At 42.1% G+C, this 21339-nt stretch overlaps 1 protein-coding gene across 5 annotated transcripts in view; it reads right to left on the bottom strand.

The window, feature by feature from the left end:
• Window positions 1–2772: 2772 nt before the first annotated feature.
• The window catches only part of SLC1A3 (solute carrier family 1 member 3), an 84105-nt gene continuing 65538 nt past the window's right edge, over window positions 2773–21339 (bottom strand). For 2 of the 5 annotated variants that reach the window (XM_025389348.1, XM_025389351.1), the window contains 7 exons: window positions 20147–20351; window positions 17281–17323; window positions 14185–14477; window positions 11527–11760; window positions 10802–10996; window positions 7064–7198; window positions 2773–4997 (listed from right to left, as the gene is read on the bottom strand). In XM_025389348.1, coding sequence (XP_025245133.1) covers window positions 4793–4997; window positions 7064–7198; window positions 10802–10996; window positions 11527–11760; window positions 14185–14477; window positions 17281–17323; window positions 20147–20351 — 1310 coding nt within the window. In that variant the 3' untranslated portion in view covers window positions 2773–4792. The remainder of the gene's footprint in view (window positions 4998–7063; window positions 7199–10801; window positions 10997–11526; window positions 11761–14184; window positions 14478–17280; window positions 17324–20146; window positions 20352–21339) is intronic. The other 3 variants (XM_025389349.1, XM_025389350.1, XM_025389352.1) reach the window with 3 other exon arrangements.

The raw sequence follows: 21339 nt of genomic DNA, 5'->3' as shown, positions 1-21339 counted from the left end.
AACATTGTTATTTACCTGAAATTCAGATTTAACTGGGTGTCTTGTATTTTATCAGACAACCCTACTTACATGAGGAATTCAGCATGCTGTGAATGTTTCAAAATTGAAGGTTGAGGCAGCAGTTTTGTGGGCACGATGAGGCCTGACCTGCAGGGAAATGTTACCATGCCACCTTCTGAGTACCTGTCTGTAGCTGCAAAACATGTAAGTGACAGAATGGGGAGATGAGAATCCAGAAGAGGAGATGGGAGAGAAGAGAGGTGAGACACAAGGGAGACAAAACAGGATACCGAGAAAGGTAGGGGGTCCTCTGGGGAGGCTATTGAAGAAGCAGGGTGAACAGAGGGAAAAGTGACATGGGGGCACTGAGGAATTTTAAACCTGGCTTGATGGCTTTCACAGATTGCTCCCTCTTCGCACTGCAGACTTGGAATTCGATGTTACCCCAGTGAGATCTCTAAGAGGAAGTGCCCCAGCATCCTTTGGGGCTCCCCGCGAAAGCGGCCAAGGTGAGCTCCGGACTCCCCCTGGTGGCCACTGTGAGGCTCGCTCCCCGGACGCCTCCTCGCGGATCCCATAGATTTCTCATCTCCCGCTTTCCCTCTCAGACGCTGCCCATCACCTCCCTCGCTCTCTCTTCCTTCTTACTTTGTCAGCGTATTCATTCGGAGCCCACCCTTGGCGTGACACGTCCAGACTACTCTGGCCCCAGGACGCGGCCACACAGAGCTGGCCATTGTTGCTCCAGTTCTGGGACCACCCGGGTGGGAGAAGGGGAAGCGCGGCTGCTGCGGAGGCCGCTTGACTGATGGCAGCCCGGGGTCTTCGGGGCCTTCGGGCCCGCGGCCACCCGGAAGGAGGGCGTGCTCCCGGCCCTGCCCGGCCCGCAGGCAGCCGCAGCCCCGCAGCCCCGCAGCCCCTGCAGCGGGGATCCAGCCTTCCCGCCACGCTTCTTCCAGGCCCCTTCAGCTAACAGAACTAACACTTCTGTTCTCAGCACGGTGTAGATGATGAGTCAAGGATTTTACTTTTTTTTTCTATGCCTTTACTTATAGGTGTAGTGAGGTAAAATGAGATTTTTTTCTCTTGAAAAGGAGAATCTTGCTTGGGTGGGACAGTGGTGGTGCCAGGATGAATGTGGATACAGGAGGACATAGACCCCTAACTTCTGAGGGTAGGATTTAAACGTTTTGTTAAATGTGATTACTTATAAGAAACATTAAAAAAAATGTCAGCCTGAGGCTGGGTGCAGTGGCTCACTCCTGTAATCCCAGCACTTTGGGAGGCTGAGGCAGAAGGATCGCTTGAGGCCAGGAGTTTGAGACCAGCCTGAGCAACATAGCGAGATCCTGTCTCTACAAAAAACAAAAATAAAAATTAGCCCGGGCGTGGTGGTGTGAGCCTATGGTCCTAGATACTCAGGAGGCTGAGGATCGCTTGAGCCCAGGAATTCGAGGCTGCCGTGAGCCATAATCACAGAGTGAGACCCTTATCGTAAAAACAAAACAAAACAAAACAAAACAAAAAAATGTGAACCTGAATATTTTTCATAGTTCCATTTGTGAGCACATCTGTGACTACCACTTGTAGGGATCTAAGGCCCGCTTCTCCACCCTCTTTGTCATACTCTGGATGAGGGGCACTTCCCTTGACCATAAGGGCCTCTCCACAGACCTCCCACAGCCCGATGACCTGTTTCTCAGGTCTGCACTGTGGAGGTGGCCGAAACCTAGAAACCTAGCGTGGGCTGCAGAAGGGAGGAAAATGGTCCTGGCAGAAGGGCACACTTCCTAGCAGTGGATTGATTTTATGTGGCACTTCCCAGAACATTTCGCAGGGGGAAAATATTGATCCGCTCAGGGTGGCCGGGCTTGGTTCCCTCAGTCTGTGAGCAGCCTTTCTTTTCCCAAACTGGTCATGTAAATACCATATATGCCTTCACAAAAGTTAGGATGTATGATTCAAACATAGTAATTTATAATTTTTTTTTTTTTTAGTCGTAAGATCTGTTACAGAAACCGATGGAAATTAAGAATTTTACCCCCAGAAAAAGGCAAATCACAAAACTTTCCCCACAACTTCAAGGGCGATGAACCTATTGAACTCTTCATGTGGATGACCTAGGGGTCCATGGATCCAATTTAAGAGCCTTTCCTCTAGATGGCTGACACCTGCAGGTAGAGAGGGTCAGATTATAGTCTCCAGATACTACTTCAATCTGGGGATTTCATGATATTGCCTGCCAATTTTTTACTAAAAAGCATGATGAAAAGTAGTCATCCATAAGTTGTTCTTAATGAATAGAGCAGTTCACTAGTACAATGACTGTTTCTGGGCATCCCTTGAGATCTTAGTTAGCTCTTTTCACAAATAGTGGTAATAATCACAGAGATAAATCTACCTAATTTGAACGTCAGACAGAAAGTTACTTTTTTGGAGGGCCCGTGGTGGCATCACACTTTTCTAATCCCAACATGGAAATGATTCAATTCATGTGAGAAATCTGAATCTGACATGGACAAGGAAGTACGGTCTGCTACAGCAAAGTGCTCCGCTCACCTCCTCCCGTTTCCAGCTCCAGTTCTTGGAGTTGAGCAGGAGAGCATGTCCTTACTTATTTTCTTGTGGCTGGCTCCCCCAGCTGGCTCTGCCAAGATTTTACCTTGCTGCACGGGATCCTTCCAGAGACTGCCCTGAGCTTACTGTAGTATTTCCATGAATGGAAAATGTATTTTCCTTTGAGGAGAGGAATAACAACAACATGCAAAGATGTTAATGTAAAACTATTTTTTTTCTTTATTCAAAATACATCTACAAAGTAATGCTTCCCAGTCCACACTGAATGCATGTGTATGCAGAGCTTGTGATGGCTTGGTGAGAGGATGGGCTCCCTACAGGATCTTTCCATAAGAAATGGTTAGTATGTAAAAAAATTGTGTAACAGAATTAAGTTGATATGATTAAGTCTTTGCTCTACTAGTATCTTAAGATGACAGCCACATACATTAACATTTGTAGTGTATTTCCCAAATAGAGCCTCGACATTAAATGGTTACTCCATCACAGCCTAATGTTAACTTTTATACACAGAATGCTTGGGGTCTATATAAAAATATCTCTAATTGTATATCAGAGGATGTATGTCTAGATTTTCAGTCTGTTAGCATAATTAAGTCCATTCTTCACCATTTTCAGCCAGAAACTCAAACACAGCTGCTACTGCTTGACAGCTCCCACTCAGCGTCTTTGACTGGATATTCCTTAGGGGGTAAAAATTAATCTCTAAACCTGGGAGCTGCCTTGCCTGAAACTAATGCCCCTGCTGTTTTTTCTCATAACCTCATTGACAGTGTCTTCATACTGATTCATCTTCTACCATTTCTCTTATGGACACAAACAACACAAAAGCAAACCCACTCCAGCTGAAAGTTTTGAATGATTTGATAAGTGGGATTCCAAAACAGAAATATTTTGTTTCTCTCGTTCTAAGGACTTTTGATTAAAGAAAATCACTTTCAAATAAAAAATACCCACTCAACTCATGGACTTCTATTAGACAGCTCATTCGTTTGACTTCTTTCAAATATATAAGTGGTCTTTATGTTTTGGTAGGCAGACTTCATGGGGGAATGATTTTGGACTCAAGAGAAGTGTTTCAGGTGAAAAAAAAAAAAAGCCAAAAAAATGAACCTCTTTTTTATTCTTCCTTAAAGAAGACCTGTACTCTTGGTGTTTTCAAATCCTTTGTTTATAATGTTGCCTGTGCTCAACTCTTTCCTAGCTCTTTAGTGTTCCATAGTGTGCCCACAAGCACCCTTGCTAGCTGCTACCTTCTCTTCTGTTTGAGGAGTGGCGGGAGACATTCTTCCCAGAGTAAGAAGGGAATACTTCCCCCATTGGGATGAACTGGGCAAAGGGTTTTACGAATAATCCCAGTCCTGGAATGGCCTCCTGCCTGGCGACTTGCATAACCTGCACTTTGCACACAGGACCTGGTGACCACCACACATAGCCATCCTGTCCTTAGAAATTTTCACTCCCATTTAAGTGTCCTTTCTGAAAGCCCTGTGCTCCATGGATGGTACAGGGTGTTCTGAGGGGAAATAGAGGGCAGGCGCTTTCATGACATGACAGGATGTCTGGGCTGGAAGAGACCACGAAGACATCTAGGGAAGTCCCTCATTTTATAGATGAGGACACTGAGGCCTAGAGGTGAGATGGGATTTACTCAAGGCCACATGGAAACTGCCTCTGTCTCTCCTCACAGCTGTGCTAGATGTATATGTGCACCTAGCTACTAATGAAATCAGTACACCAGTCAGAAGAGAAAGGGACAAAATCTTACTGTTCAACTGATAACCGGTTGTAATTCAAGTTGTTAACATTTTGAAACTAAAACTCAATTGTATTCTGAAAGATTTTTAAATCTCAAAAGTTGATTATAAAATGTTTTTAGCCTACTATTTGTTTAACTTATATAAAAAAAATCACATTTATAGGATTGTGTGCCACATAAACTTGTAAGATCTGATCCAGAATATTTTTGATCTTGGTACCTTATTAGGTAAGACTAACATGAAATGATGTAAAAATTTCAATTGTGGGATGAAAATTATACACTTTGGCCACCCAAAATCCTCCCTTGTTTTTTGGAGGACTACTTTCCAATCTTATCAGAAGGGAGGAAAGGGGATTAAGGGGCTTGCTGGAGAGAATGAGCTGTAATGAGATGGAAAGATTTTATAACGGTTTTTAACACCTGGTGCTCAAGAAAGCATTTCTTTATGTTAGTCTACATCTTGGTTTCACTGTCGATGGGTTTCTCAGTTTCATTGTCCTGTGCAATCAATTGATATGGTTTCTTCATTTCATTCTCTTCAATCACTGAGTTACCCATTTCAACATCTCTGTTCTTCAGTTCATGTCGAGACAAATGCTCCACAATCCCGGCTCCCAGGGAGTCTCCCAGTACGTTGGTGGTGGTCCGGAGGCGATCCCTGCGGGCAGGGTGGGGAGGAGGGAAAAATGAGGCTCCCGTGACCGTCACAAGATTTCAACTTACATTAGGAACTGGCCAGCGAAGCACCTCTTAAAATTCAGTTCGCTGTGTCTACCAACTGCAAGATTACATAATAGACACATAATGTTCATAATAGTAGCTATTAAAAGTTATAAGGCCATATAGATGATGAATATTCAGTTATTAGTCTGACTGGAGTGAGAGTCCCAACAGTGGGGAATGAGCCTTCTATTTCAGCTATTCTCAAAATAATACTAAGATATCATTTGTCCCTCTCAGTCTCATTTTCTCATGAATGTATAGTGGAGTTTTGCAAAGACTACATGATGTGTGATGTCACAACTCACTGAAGCAGTTGTGAAACTGCAGAAACAGTTAGGAAACTCCAACTGTCTTGCATTAAGCCAGACATTAAGGAAACTTGCAAAATATGAAATAGTACCATTCTTTTCACTAAATGTTGGGGTCGAGGCCGGGCACGGTGGCTCAAGCCGGTAATCCCAGCACTTTGGGAGGGGGAGGCAGGTGGATCACCTGAGGTCAGGAGTTCAAGACCAGCCTGGCCAACATGGTGAAACCCGTCTCTACTAAAAATACAAAAATTAGCCAGGTGTGGTGGTGTGCACCTGTAATCCCAGCTACTCAGGAGGCTGAGGCAGGAGAATCACTTGAACCCAGGAGGCGGAGGTTGCAGTGAGTCAAGACTGTGCCATTGCACTCCAGCCTGGGCAACAAGAATGGAACTTCATCTCAAAACAAGTAAATAAACAAATAAAATAAATTTTGGGCTCAAAAAAGTTTATTTTTTACAAAAAAATGCTATTTACGTTAGCATATGTAACCTTTTTAAGGATGATAAATTCATTTTATTTATTCATTTTATGAATTTATTATTGTCACCTTTAAATAAAACGTGTTCTAAATTAACAAATGGAAATTTATGTTTGTCTGATATGATAAATATGAATAGATACAACCTATATAGATGAAATGCTATTTCAGTGCTCAATAACTTTGAAGTGTAAAGATCAAAGACTGCGGAGAACTGTAGCTTTATACGAGAGTGCTCATGTTAACCGATGCTGACTGTGGGCCAGACAGTAGGCTGCATACTTTCTAGGCATCATTGCACTGAAGCCTACAGTACCCCTCGGAGGTAGCAGACACAGGCACCCTCATTTTACAGAGGTAGAACCTAGGGTGGTTGGGTAATCTGCCCGGTCTCACACAAGGTCAGGACACAAACACAGGTCCCCGTAAGTGAATCCTCTCTGCCCGTTCTGGGGCTTCACACACACTGTCAAGCCCTTTTCATGGTCTCAGTTCCAGTGAACACACGTTGTGCTAACTCCAGCACCTACTGTGTTCTAGGCATTTGCTTTGGGCATCCTGGGGAAAGATTTTCAAAAGTGGAAGTAAACTTTCAAGAGAAAAGGCACAGAGAATGCCAGTTGGAAGAGCAAGGAAAGGGAGCACAGGGATGGGCCTGTAGAGGTTAGAGTTTGAGAGTGTGGAGGGTACATTTCTTGGAACTTTTCCCAGATCCAAAACTCAATTCCACTTAATGAGACTGGGTCTCTTCCCAGTGTCGGCATGGCTCAGCCTCACCCTGTTGGGCTAGGGTGGGAAAATCATTCCCACCGGATTGGGAAGCACACAGAGGCAGGGCCTGAGCTGGCATGTGGGGCCTGCAGCTTTGTTCCAGCTGCTGTGGCATTGTGTTGTGCAACTCAGAAACAGCCTTGCTGATTTATGTTGCCTTGGCAGACAGCGGGTTTCCCAATTCCTGAATGGCTTTATGGAGTGAGATCTGTGGCAGCCAGATGTGCCCCTCAGGCTGATAGGGGAGTGAGTGCACATGTCGGCTGGGACTCGGTCTCCAGATAAGGACCAGGGGTCAGACAATGAGGACAATTTAACTATGGGCCGAGTGGCCCCTCTCCTCAGAGTTCTTTCTGTAGCTGTGCCAGGCTGCCTGGTGCCCTAGAGTGACAGAGGTGGGCCCTGTGACAGTGAGTCAGAATGCAGGCCAAGCATACTCACAGGAACCAGTCCACTGCGATGATGAGCGTGATGTCGTCAGTGGGCAGGCCGACAGATGTCAGCACGATGACCATGGTGACCAGGCCTGCCTGAGGAATTCCAGCTGCCCCAATACTGGCAGCCGTGGCCGTGATGCTGTTAACAGAAGTACCAGAACAGAAAACACTTTTACAAAGCTCCCCAGGTAGAGCATATACGCTGCAAAATACACACGGTGCCAATGCCTGACTTGCCATGTAACACAAGAGGATGTGCTTCAGGAAAAAAGTAAATGAGATTTTTTTTTTTTTTTTTTTGAAACAGAGTCTCACTCTGTTGCCCAGGCTGGAGTGCAGTGGTGCAAACTAGGCTCACTGAAACCTCTTCCTCCTGGATTCAAGCAATGCTTGTGCCTTAGCCTCTGAGTAGCTGAGAGTACAGGTGCATGCCCCCACACCTGACTGATTTTCTTGTTTTTAGTAGAACGGGCTTTCACCATGTTAGCCAGGTTAGTCTCAAACTCCCGACCTCAAGTGATCCACCCACCTTGGCCTCCCAAACTGCTGGGATTACAGGCATGAACCGTCATGCCCAGCCTGTAAACGAGATTAAAAAAAAAAATTGAACTAATCATCATGCTAACTAATATTTATCATATGCTTACTATGTGTCTTCTGATATACTAATCGTGGCTTATCTCATTTGGTCCTCAAACAATGACCCTTGTGAAGTTGGACCTATTATTCTACTTGTTTTAAAATAAACTGGCAGCTATACACTTTTTAACATCCCTGAAAGTATTTTGTAAGGCGAAGTTTAAAATTCTGTAGAGTTACAATAATAATTTCTTTCCAATAATTCCCCTATCCAAGTGGAGGGTTGTAAAGTTACTGAACATTCATGATTAATGTTGTCAAAAGAATCAAATTTGGTTTCTTAGTTTGGTTTGCTTAGTTAATTCAAAAGCAAAATGATTTATGCACAAAGTTTTATAGTATTAGGAATACCTTTTATGAAGGCAGTGTAGACATGGCTTGCAAAGCAAATGTTTTATAAATAGTAAAGTATTATCTAGTTATAAGTGGTATTAATAAAGTATTAAGTCTGGCACAGAAAGTATTCATGGTCCCCATACTGGTCCCCTTCTAAGGTACTGGAACTTTTAGCTGGTATATTGCTCCCCAGAATGAAGACTACACTTCCCAACCTCCCTTGAAGCTTAGATTAAGTTCTGGCCAGTCAGACATGCATGGAAGTGACTGAACAACTTGCAGGGTATACCATTTCCCCACTTCCCACTGGCTAAAATCTGGGGGTGGTAGGTCATCCCGGACCCCCTGGATAATGATAACACTCAAATGACTCAGTCCCTTATATTACAGAACACCTATCAATCAGCCTTGAAGGTTTTGTGGAGCAGAGCTGCGCTGCATGAAAGAGACACATATTTCTATCTTGTTTGTCACTCTTACTATTATTTTTAACTCTGTCACATGCAACTGAACCTTTTTTATAACTCAGAGCCTTTCAATCAATATGCTAAAGTATAGGTTACAGGTGAGCTGAGATAATGATCTCCTCAGTCCCATTGTAACTACTTTGGGCCTGAGGTTCCCAGAACCCCCAGGTCAGTCAGTGACCTCTGGCCCTGATCAGCCTTGTCCTTTTTACTCCAATGCACCCTACTACAACTATTATCATTTTCTACTAACACAAAACATACACGGAGTCTAACAACTTATTTCTAAATAAACATAACAACAAATGTATGGTGACTGATTAGATGAAAAGAAACTAAAACACCAAATGTAGGCCATAAATGCGGATTTGAACTTGGTCTGGAAGTAACAGCTGTAAAAGACATGTTTTGGGGGACAACTGGGGAAATTTGAATATAGATTGAATATTCTGGAAGTATTTTTAAGATTCTTACTATTGTGGTTATGTAGAAAAATATCCTTGTTCTTAGGAGATGCATGCTGAATTACGTACAGGTGAAATGTCATAATGGCAGAGAAAGACAGAGAAAGAAGAAGCAAAAATGGCAAAACGTTTGCAATTTTTCCATCTGGTAGAGGATGGTTGTTATAATATTGTTTCAACTTCCCTATATGTAGGGCAAATTTCACAACAAAATGTTGAGTGATAAAAATCCCCCCAAATCTGACTTATTTTGCTCTCCAAAATGTACTTTTAATAATAATTTTTTGAAAACCCCACAACAGTGAAGAGCAGAGGCTGATCTGGATTGTGAGTCTGAAAGCGTCCCGTTGCCATTAGACTCAAGCGGACCTTGTGCAAAATAACTTTTAATAAGTAAAAAGGAGGGATTATATTTGCATATGCACAAGGGTATGCCTGGCGTATCTCTGGAAGGACACGGAAGAAACTTGCAGGTAACACTGGTTGCCTCTACAGAAGGAAACTAAGAGACTGGGGGAAGGTATGGAAAGGAAAATAACTTTTCACTGAACACCTCAAATATAATAGTTTTAAAAAATTCTCCACAAAAGTCAGATTCTTGAACTACTTGTCAGTGTGGTCTGTCATCTATCTTACACTGGCTAAAAATTCACCCAGGCCCGGTGCGGTGACTCACGCCTATAATCCCAGCACTTTGGGAGGCCGAGGCGGGTGGATCACGAGGTCAGGAGATCGATACCATCCTGGCTAACATGGTGAAACCTCGTCTCCGCTAACAATACAAAAAAATTACCTGGGAGTGGTGGCGGGCCCTTGTAGTCCCAGCTACTCAGGAGGCTGAGGCAGAAGAATAGTGTGAACCCGGAAGGCGGAGGTTGCAGTGAGCCGAGATTGCATCACTGTACTCCAGCCTGGGTGACAGAGTGAGACTCCATCTCAAAAAAACAAAAAACTCACTCAGGAGAAAAAGTTCATCTAACTTTTTATTTCATGGCAGTATATATACAAGCTAACCTATTTTAATGCTTTTAAATATTGAAGTATAATCTAACACTTTTAAAAAGGAGAAATATCCATACTATGTATTTTACAGACATTAGAAAGAATGATGAGGTAGACATATTTATTGGTCTATTGACAAGCAAACCAGTCAAAGGCAAACATGTATGTATAATATAATTTCACTAACTACAAAAAAGAAGTGTGTGCATGTCTATGCATAGGAAGAGTCTTTCCAAATCAAACATGAACAATGGTCACTTACAGAAAGATGTGGGGCGAGATGATGGCAGGCAAGTTTCCCTTTTTACTTTATACATATCTATATTTTTTGAACCTTGTTATTAATGAGTGTATACATCTATACTCTAAAAAGAAAACAATTAAAATATCTAAATATAAAATGATTACCCCAAATCCCCACCTCTTGATTATGTGGGATCCCCTTCCCAACCCTGGTTATCCTCTTGTCTTTTAAAGGCATTCTTTTTGTTTTTTTGGTTTTTTTTTGAGATACAGTCTTGCTCTGTCCCCCAGGCTGGAGTGCAGTGGCACGATCTAAGCTCCCTGCAATCTCTGCCTCCGGGTTCAAGCAATTCTCCTGCTTCAGTCTGCCAAGTAGCTGGGACCACAGGCCCATGCCACCACACCTGGCTAATTTTTGTATTTTTAGTGGAGACAGGGTTTCACTATGTTGCCAGGCTAGTCTTGAACTCCTGGCCTCAGGTGATCCACCCGCCCTGGCCTCCCAAAGTGTTGGGATTATGGGTGTGAGCCACTGCTCCCAGCCTTAAAGGCATTCTTAAGAAAGGGTTGTATAGAACTCTTTCCTTGTACCTGATTGTAATAATCTGTCCGAAGTTCAGTTCAAAGTTGTTAACTTGAGCAATGAAAATGGCAGCCAAAGCCTCATAGAGGGCAGTCCCATCCATATTAATGGTGGCTCCTACGGGGAGCACGAATCTGGTGACACGCTTGTCCACGCCATTGTTCTCTTCCAGGCACTTGAAGGTGATGGGTAGGGTGGCAGAACTGAGAACAGTGAAACAGGGCACATCAGCTGAGCATCCTGGTAGTTCTGACTGTGTGTTTGGTCTTTGGGACAGACAGTTCCTTCCTCTCCCATGTTGTAACTTAATGGGAACTGAGTCAGCACTTATATAAATAGGGGAGCGGGTTAAGAACAGTGTGGTCCCCTCACGGGGTCATTTGGCAGCTCTCCTGCTTCTGGGTTCCTCTGTGAGGCATCACTTGTGATCATGCCCCCATCACGACAGCCTGTGCCAAGTCACTCTGCCTCTTTTCCCTCAGGCAGATGTCAACTAAAGAGAGATGAAGTGGGCGGGAAAGGATAGTTGATTTCCAATTCATCCCCGCAAAAGATATGTAGCCAGGCATTCCCCGAATCCCAAATAGGTGTGATTGGCATGAGAAGTGAGAAAGCTGACTCATCATTCCTGGAAGTTTAAAACCCAGAATAAAATGGCTCCTCCTACACCCTACTTGAGGGGCCCTGGTTCAAGGTAACATTTCAGATTCATTTTCCACACATATATACATACCTTGAAGAGGTCCCCAGAGCAGTGATGAGTGCTTGCAACAACCCTCCAATAAAAACCCAAGGGTTTTTCCGTGTTACCAAGAAATAGAGGAGTGGCAGGACGATGACTGCGTGAATGAATAAGCCAACAATGACAGTCACAGTGTACATGGCAAGCTGCCCCCCAATCACGCCCATGTCTTCCATCTCCACAATCTTCCCGGCAATCAGGAAGAGGATACCCACGGGGGCGTACCTGGGGAGAAGCAACACCAGCACGGTTGGAGTCTGGTTTCCACCAAGCTAGTCCACAGAAATTTCCAAGTGATAAGAAAAAGTGAAAGAGAGTTGACTGCCAAACTTTCCTGCCCAGGATACCATTAGGACTTACAGAAACTGTGGACTTCTTTTTTTTTTTCTTTTGTAAATATGAATTTCCCCTGATTCTTGCAGAATCGGGCTTTCCCCTCCCTCAGAATTGCTCTAGGACACAATGTTTTTCTCTTAAACCTGGGAAAAAAAGGCAGATACAGAGCTTTTGATACCCACCTCTGTCTTCCTAGACAGCTCTCCTTTCACTACACGGGGGTCACTTTTCTGGTCCTCAGATGCCACTCACTCCCTCTGCCTCCTGCTCCCCTGCTAAGTGTCCTGTACTGCTGGAATCCACTGCACCAACATCCAGACTTTTGGAAGCATTTTCCACATCAGAGCCTAATTCCCAAGTTAAAGCAAGAGGCACACGATGGTACGCCAATGTCTCAGGTTTGCAGTCAGTTCTCTTTTTCAACGGCTACTTTTATTATTGCCTTTCCATATCTACATACCACTTACAAGATTACTTAGTATTATTCTTCCAATCATCTTTTTTACTTAAGTAAATTTACTTTAAAAGAAAATTTTGTTATAGTGCAAATGAAAATCTAGTACTGCTTGCCATAAATAGAAGATGTCCATAAAGTAAATTCATGATTAAACTTAATAATGTGCATGTATGTACTACCACAATCAGGTTATAGGTGTTCTAATGAAGTCATTGTTCCCCACAGGCTGCTACTGCCATTGTGAGCTTTCCTCCTGCAGACAATGCAAGAAAAAGCAACTGAGACTCAAAATGACTTCTACAAGTTGAAATAACCCAGAGGTTGCTTAAAGACCTCGCTGCCTGGATTTCCCTTCTCTTTGTTTCATATGTGCAGGAAACTACAACCAAACTCACATTACCAAACACAGAGAAGCCAATCACACTTAAGGAGAAGGGTCTCCTGGCAACTATGGAGGACTTGTTTCAAATTGAAAAATATAATGCTTCTTTCAAAAGTCCTTTGAGAACCCAGGCCAGGAAATCATAGGAATACCTGTTTTCAGAAATATAGTAACTGAGCATTGAATGTGCAGGCGAATGTACTGCTAGACAAGCTGCATGTGAGATTCATTCAGGGGCCTTGAATGGGCTTCTTTCATAAAAGAGGTGAAAGGTGGAGGCATTTAATAATATGAAGAGAAATGTCCACTTTCGTTCCTGCCAGGACTTCAAAGGAGCCTTCCAAGTGGGGGCTCCCGTGGAGACCACATTCTGATCTGTCTTTGTGCCCAAGTTCATATCCATCTTGTACAAATTCCTGAAAAATGGATTTCTCTGGGCTTTGGTGGCATTAAAGACAAGCGCATTTTTAATTATGTTGGTGAGGGACTGCTTTTCTTAGCAATGGATTCTTTCCTGCTTCAGGTGCCGCAGAGGAGCCTGGATTAAAAATAAAGAATGAAAGAGAGGCAACCTCCACAGAAAGCCTAAGTCAATCAAAGGGTTTTCTCCCTGTTGGGTAAAGTTTACTTTCCAAGGTCAATGTTCCTCTTGGGTTTATAGTCTCTTCCTTTGTCTCCTGCTGTCAACTTTATTAAAGCAAATTTTGTCATAAATTGTGACTTGGCATTTTATAATACTTCCTGTGAATCCTTTAGACATTGCAGCAGAACTGCCATTTACAATTCTTTCTTAGGGCTGAAACAGATGAGGAGCCCTCAGTTTTCCTGATGGCCTAAGGGGCCTCTCCGTTTGCTTTTCCCTTTACTGAAAACACCCTTCTTCTGGCACTTTGGTGTGTCTTCTTCCTCTGTTCATTCAGGTCTTAACAAAGTATGTCACCTCCTCAGAGGCCTTTCTGCACCATCCAAGGCAAATTTTGTGCCTTCTCCTAGTTACCTGCTATTTTATTTTATTTTTCCACAGCACCTGTGACTAAAGCATATGGTTGATTGAATTGTTTATTGTCTGTCTCCTTTAAAAGAGTGTAAGATCTGGAATATCCTTGTATGTTTTCTTTAGTGCTATATCCACAGTGCCTGGCACTATATGCTTAGCATATAGTAGACACTCAGTAATTAGGTCTTGAATGAAAAACTAGATAAAAAATGGAGAAACGAGGAATGAGATTCCATCAGCACTGGGGTAAAAGGAGGTGACAGGGTTTGAAAACAAGGAAGCAAACTTATTAGGAGAGGCTTGCAGATAGGTTCAAGGCCTCTAGAGGCCCAGAGGTTCATTGATTTTCCTGTGCTTACCAGAGTGAGATCACTGCAATTGGCCATCCTGACTCGTGGTACCTTCCTCAGTACAGAACACATGTTGATGGCAATAACCATCTCGTATATAACATATACAGAAAATGGAAATACATACCACATTATTACTGCTACCAGTCTCATGATGGCTTCGTTAAGAGAATCAAAGAACTCTCTCAGGGCCTGGCCCTGTTCCTTCATGTTTCCAATCACAAAACCGAAGCACATGGAGAAGACAACTAGACCCAGGGCATTGACTCCATTCACAGATCCTGGAACTGGGACCAGCTCCTCAGTGATTCGGGTAAGAGTCTCCATGGCCTCAGACACGTTGTTTATCACAGCACCCACAAGCGTTTCGTTGGCCTGGATGGGCACTTTAAAGCTTCTCTTCTCATAGTTGGTTTTAAACTTAAAAATAAAAAGCACAATGAGGATTAAAGGTGATTTTTATTTTTTTCTTTATATTTTCCTGTTGTCAAATTTTCTAAAATGATATTTATTACTCTGTATTCAGAGACTAGTGTTATAGAAAGTCTCTTTCTCTCTCTTTCTCTCTCTCTTTAATCTGTGGCAAACTCCTACTACTTTCTTAACATAGACAGAAACACATACTGAAATACATACAAATCATGACACACACACACACACACACACACTCACTCAAATATATAGCAAATGATAACAGGAAAGAGATATCCAGCTAAAGATGCTCGACTGAACACATGCATCTGCTTTTGCTTTCTTCTGAAACCCTAATAAAATGACTATAATGGGATTTTTGTTTTAAACCATAAACCCAAATATTCACAATAGTCCTCTTCCCTTCTGTGGGGATTATGCTATGGTATAATAGATAAATCACCTGGTATCCTTTCTCTCATATTCCACAGCTGTGAAACAAGAACAACTGTGCTGTTTCTACCTCACAGTGTTGTTGTGATAATCAAACAGAATGTATGAGAACATCTTGCAAATTTTAAAGTACTGTACTAATTTCTGCTAATGGTGCTCAATGACAAAGCCCTTCAGGGATTAGACCTGTTTAGAGATTTCAGTGGGTATTAAAAATTAAAAATCCCTAAACAACCAGTCTCCAAGCCATTCTTGATGTTATCAATTCTTAAGAATAGGTGCCTGATTAATAGTTGGTGAGGACAACTCACCTTCTCCAAGTCTATAGTGGGATTTCACTTCTAACTCAAGAGATGGTCTTTTTTCCCATCATCTATTCAGTTTCTGCATAGATGCCCCAGTCAGGAGATGCTGGCCACATGAAACAAGTAAGCTCATCCCTCTGTGATTTTAATGAGAGTAGAATTCCTGATCTTGATAGCGATTGTAGGGAAAGCACCAGTAAGAGTAATAATATATGGATGGTGAGTGAATCTAGAATCCAGGGGAAGAAAGTGCTGCTGTATATGAAGTGCTTGGTCATTTCTTTACTAAGGGTTAATGGAAAACTTTCTTATCCACTGGGAAACAACTATTCCCAAACAAAGGCATGGCCAGCTGTCAATACTATGCACACATTCCTGAACAGTTAGTAGCACTGGTAATTTCAAGCAACAAAAAAATTGGCCCCATTCATCTATTCCAATCGACTCTCAAATTTCTTTATTCCATTGGGTTCTTATGCATTTTGTGGATTGTCCAGGGTAGATTTTCAATCCTGATCAGCCTTTCTTATGCCTCTAACGCATTCCCCTTACACTCTGCAGTATGCACAGAAACTGCAACCTTGTTAGAGTTCTGGTCTAAGCCAACTAGACCTGGAGAGAAAGATTTTCTTTCCCTTCAAAATCCTGTAAATGCAAATCCAAATCAAACACAATCAATCTGCACAAGTCAGCACTTTTTCTATCTGAAAGATCTGGAAATCAACATTTTTGATATCACCCAGGGCCAGCTGACTTACTGGAATGTCAGCCCCATGGTGCTGGAGTTGGCTGGTTGGATTGAAAGGCACTTATTATTTATAGTTATAGTTGTTTTTGAACAAAGAAAGTTAGATTTTGGCCTCAGGCTTATTTATTTTAAAAGAAAGAATTTGGTTTGAATGTTTCAATGTGTGCATGTATTACATATTAAAAATAGTCTTAAAAATTATTACAAGGGAAAAAAAAAACAAAGGGAGACTTACATGTGTAAAACACAGTCTTCTACTAGGTTGGGGTTTTGTTTGGTTTGTTTTACGGATCCTAAGCAGAAGCGTTAGGGAATTACAACAGGAGTGAATTGACACCATATGGAGAAATGTTTGGGAAGTGTTATTTAACCCAGAGTGTCTGTTTCCCTTTTAATATTTTAGGCAACAAAGTTCTTATATTCAAGTGAGGTTAAAGTGAGCTTTATTGATTTTATCTTCTAATAGTAAAAGGTATTTGTATCCACAACACAGAGCCAAGAGTTGCTTGCATATGAGCTAAAAGGAGCTGGACCTCACTATAGCCTCCAGGTCGGGGTCTCATCACCCTGAATATTCCTTTCTTGGAAGCAGAATGGAGTAGCAGAAAGCAGACAGAATTTGGAGTCAACACAGTGAATCTGAATTCGGAGTCTGCCACTTACTACTTGTGAGAATTTGTGCATGATACATAATTGTCTTGAGTTCATATAGATGAACTGCCCCATCAGTGAAATGAAGACAATGATATTTATTGTATTTATGTGAGGACTAAAAAAAATGTTAGTGCTTGGCATATAGCAGGATTTCCATAAGTGATGATGCCATTCCTTTCTGCTTTGGCTCTCCTTTAGAGTCCATTAGGTCCTTGGTAGACTTGAAAAAAAAAAAAAACCAGTACATTGATATTTAAATCAAACCCAGAAATCTGAATAATCTCTCTAATCTTCTTTAAGGCAAGTTATAAATATATTTTATATTGGTGTTTGCTTGGTTGATGGGCTTTTGCCAGCAGGGAGTTGGGGGATAGGAAGGGGGGAGGGTCTTGTGATTAGCCTTCTTAACAATAGCAGACTCAATGAGCTATTTGTATGCAAGACACACAGTGTCTGGCAACTACTAAGCCTTCAATACAAGGTAAGACCATCTCCTCCCAAAAAAATTTCTAGAAAACACTAATGTTTTTAATCTGGTTGACAAGAGAAGTGTTTCTTATAGCAGAGAAATGAGGGGGGAAAGAGGGTCCCACCTGGTTTGGTATAAAAAAGAGGAATTTCAAAGGTGAGTTAATGTCTGTAGAGTGTTTACCTGTTTAAAGCAGGCTTCTACCAGATTTGGAGGGAACATGTTCCTGCAAAGAAAATAATAGTCACTTGCAAAATTTTCCAAGTAATAAGTTTGCTCCTTAAATTCTGTTTCATTGTGTGTAGGGTAAAGATTGCATTGAACCAAGCAACAAATGGAAAAAGAAAAATGTTAGTGGATTTTACGACTTGAAAAGGAATATATGGTCCTCCCTAAGTGTGGCCCATGTAGTTTATATTTTCAGGGGAGTCCAAACTCGACTCATTTATCCTCTTGTCAGCCAATGGGGTTCTTAATTCAGCCATTATCTTATTAAAAACTCTGCTGCTAGGAATAATCAAAGAATGGAAATGACTTTTATCGTTAGCTTTCTGGCTAACTAAGGTATTGTTCAGCAGTGGTCATTTTGGTTATTGTGCCATGTGTCTAGGAACCAAATGTTTTGAATCAAAAGCCATGGTCAGCCTATGGAATTTTGTTCTCCAAAAGTCTCCCAAAGGCATTCTGGGGAACGGGGGTTTGGCACTGAATTGCTAAAGCTTCTGCAGCTCTTTGGTAGCCAATGGAGAGATGACCTGCAAAATTTGAACTTGAAGCCCATGTGGCAGGATTTGTTACTTCTTCAGAGACTGTGTCAAAGCAGTGTTTATGTTTGTAGGCAGTAGAGTGAGGGACAACACTCTGGCTGGGAAGTCTGTCATCAGCTGTGTGACCCTGGCCAAGTCATGGCACCCATTTATATCTCAGTTGACTTATCTCTTAAAGAGGAGATTGGATTAAACTATCATTAGGGCTCCAAGATGAAAGACTGTGGGAGAAGGAGACATGACCCGGCAGTTATCTCAAGCTCAAGATTCCAGCAGTTGCATGTTACCAAAGTTATATTTTAATATTATAAACGTTTGTCCCTTTCTTCCTACTAGACCATCCTGTTTTCTTTTCCTTCTTATCTATCTATGGGGTTGTTGCCATCAACCTTGATAGAAATGTGCATTCAGAAGATTCCAGGATACATGCTCAAACCAAGTGATTGATTGTGAGCAGGATACATTTGTCACTGGAGCAAGGCAGGGCAGAAACACAGTCTTCTGATGGATCAATCAGACTGGGGATGATGAGATTCTAATTCTTCAAACAAGGAGTAAAAATTATAGGGAAAGAAAATGTAATATAATAAAATACTTCTAATCTAAACGATCTGAGGGTAAAGTTCATGAAGAAATAGTGAAAAGCCTTAATTAATTGTATGAACTAAATAAAAACATAGCTATTGAATGTCAGCTTGGCATGGAGTAATGTTACAGGGTGGCTTGATACATGCAGATCATTGTGATTAACTCCCTGAAAAAGGACTTTGAAGAAGAGGCCCCTTGGGCAGGGTTTACATACATAGAGATGGTAGAAAGTCACCCATGGTTGGAATTGAGAGGTGCTGCTGAAGGTACCCTCTGCTCCCCAAACGTCTCTTGACTTTACCTGCCACAGCCCCATTCCTTGAGATGCAATGGAGGAATTTCCTTCAGATGATCAATGGGGAATGGGCCTTTTACACAGGTATCTAGAATTGACAGCCCAGTCACTCTGCAGGTAAGTTAGCTGAAAAGCTGGGAGGAAATAGCTAGTCTTTGGGAAAACAGGCTGGGAGGGACTAAACGGTGGGGGAATGCTAAGCAGATGGGGGATCTAGAGCCTATTATGAGATAGCTTTCCTTTGTCCTTCTAGATTCACTCTCCATTCTGTCTGTGCCCTGGGAGCCTGGCCTCTGTGGACCACAACACATGGGTTCTCTTGCCCTCTGGCTTCCTACTCCTATTGGATTTGTCTAGTGACATGCACTAACAGATCACAGGGCAGAGGGAGTCTATATTCTCCTAGAGCTCTCTTTGGCAGATTTGGTGGCAGCTTCCTTCCTCTATTTAGGGTTCCTGAGGCCCTTCCCTCCCGAGGCTATAGCTCTTTCTGGGTTCCATAACACCTCCTTTCTTTTGCTCCTTCATAGCTAAGGGTGGTAACAAAATAGTTTCTTACTGTTAGTGCTTTGGGGCCTCACCATCCTTGGTAGGTTCCTTTAAGGCTGCCTGCACCTTGGCAAACCTTCTTCAAGGTTCCTTTTGAGTATGTGGTATGCTTCCTGCCAGGACCTGACTGAGCAAGGGCAGGTGTGTAGGGGAGAGGAAGCAGGAAGGTGCCAGGATTGAATTTTGACTTACTTCACAGTTCTACATAAGGCTGACTCTATTACCAAGTCTGCTTCAAGTAGTAGATAAGACTCATCTGTAATCAATGTATGGTTTGTACGTAAAACAATGCTAAAGAAACCATCCTTTATTCTTTTATTACAGACCTGCCAAATTCTTTCTCCACAAATATTATGAAAGGAAAACCTTGGGACAGGTTTGGCAAAATGATCTCTAAAGTCCCTCTGGAACCAGATTGTGTATAATGCGTTGTGCATGGTGGGCAATGATACTGATCACAAGTTCTAAATCAGAAGGGTCCAAAGAATAGGGCATAGTTGAATAAAAACTAGCCTTAAAGAACAGCACTTAAGAAAAATAGGTTAAGAATTATTAAAATTCCAAGGTGAGCTGCATAGTTGAGAGAGCTCAGTGACCAGATTCTGAATCCTAAAGGCAAGGTTCTCAAAATTCATATCTTCTCCTTGCTCTTTTTGCCTTTCTCATACAAGATCAGAAAATGGATCCTTCCTTCAATTTCTATAAGAAAGAAGTAAAGATATATGACCTTCATTTCAAGCCTGGCAAGGCTGGTTCAGTCAGACACCCCTTCCAGGGTTTGATTAGCTTCCCAGTAAGAGGATCTGGATGGTGAAAATACACCCCAAAGGACGGGCTTGCAAGGACATACCTGATCAAGTCCAGGAAGGCATCTGCAGCTGTCACTCGTACAATTTTGCCTTCTCTGTGCATGTTTTCCTTTGTGCCCTTCCCAGGATGGATGATGATGACAATGATTATGCCAATCACCACAGCAATGATGGTGGTAGTCATATAATAGACTACAGCTCGCATTCCCATCTTCCCTGATGCCTTACTATCTAGGGCTGCCATTCCTGGTGGAGGCAAACAGAAGATTTTCAGGAAGTCAGTCCAGGGAATTCTGCAGTGGAAGACAATGGGAACAGCATTTCCTTTATACTCCCCTACCCTCATCCCACCCAGCAATGGGATTTCGTACATATTGTGAGAACCTGGACCCAAATTTTACAAGGTGAAGGAAAAAGGCCGAGGCTACAATGGTGAGGCATCAGCGGTGTCAGTGAACATGCAGTCACTCATTTTCTGCCCCAGGAGTTGATTTCACGTGGCCAAATCAATACTGTTCTCTAATGGTCTGAAAGTGCATCAGATTCTTTCCTAGGTTACCACTAGTTGGGGAAGCTACGAGTGTGAGTAGTGTGTGTGTGAGTGTGCCTGTGTGCATGTGTGTGTAAAGAAATACTTAAAACATTTTTCTGGCAGGATAATCTAAGTTTACTTCAAGTTCAAGCACTGTGGTGATTCACACACAGATTAACTGCCATTAAATTCTTTCAAAGGAATTATTTTATGTATGTATTTGGGAGTCTTTTTTTTAAAGTTTTAATGTACAATTTAAGCTATTATTCTGATCACCCGCTGATCTATCTTCAATTTGCATTTAAAGTAGACATTGGGTTATAAGGTTCTCAAATAGTTTCTCTGCTATTTCATCTCATCCAATCAAAAAATTTTTAAAAATTATCGTGGCACAGTTCTCATTCTTGTACCCTGTCTTCTTCTACTTTGTCCCACAGGTCTGAGATGCCTCATCTCATGCTAAACATCCCTCTTTCCCTCATTTTCAAGACATCTTCAAAGTCTGCCTCAGGCAAGGTGTCATCCTAGAGAAAAAAGGAGGCATGACTTTTAAGATTTTCCTAATGGCTGTAGCTAATGGAACACAGTTTGATGCATTTTCGACTGAGAAACTATTGGAAAAGACACAAAACTCTCAAAAGATTAAATTATCTCTATTAATATGAGCTCTTCTGTTTTATTAGCTGTATCTTCACTTTTCTT

The sequence above is a fragment of the Theropithecus gelada genome, chromosome 6 (genome assembly GCF_003255815.1).
Source record: "Theropithecus gelada isolate Dixy chromosome 6, Tgel_1.0, whole genome shotgun sequence".
In the NCBI taxonomy this organism is placed as follows: domain Eukaryota; kingdom Metazoa; phylum Chordata; class Mammalia; order Primates; family Cercopithecidae; genus Theropithecus; species Theropithecus gelada.
The sequence above is the reverse complement of the archived record's forward strand: the minus strand, read 5'-3'. Positions and strand labels throughout refer to the sequence as shown.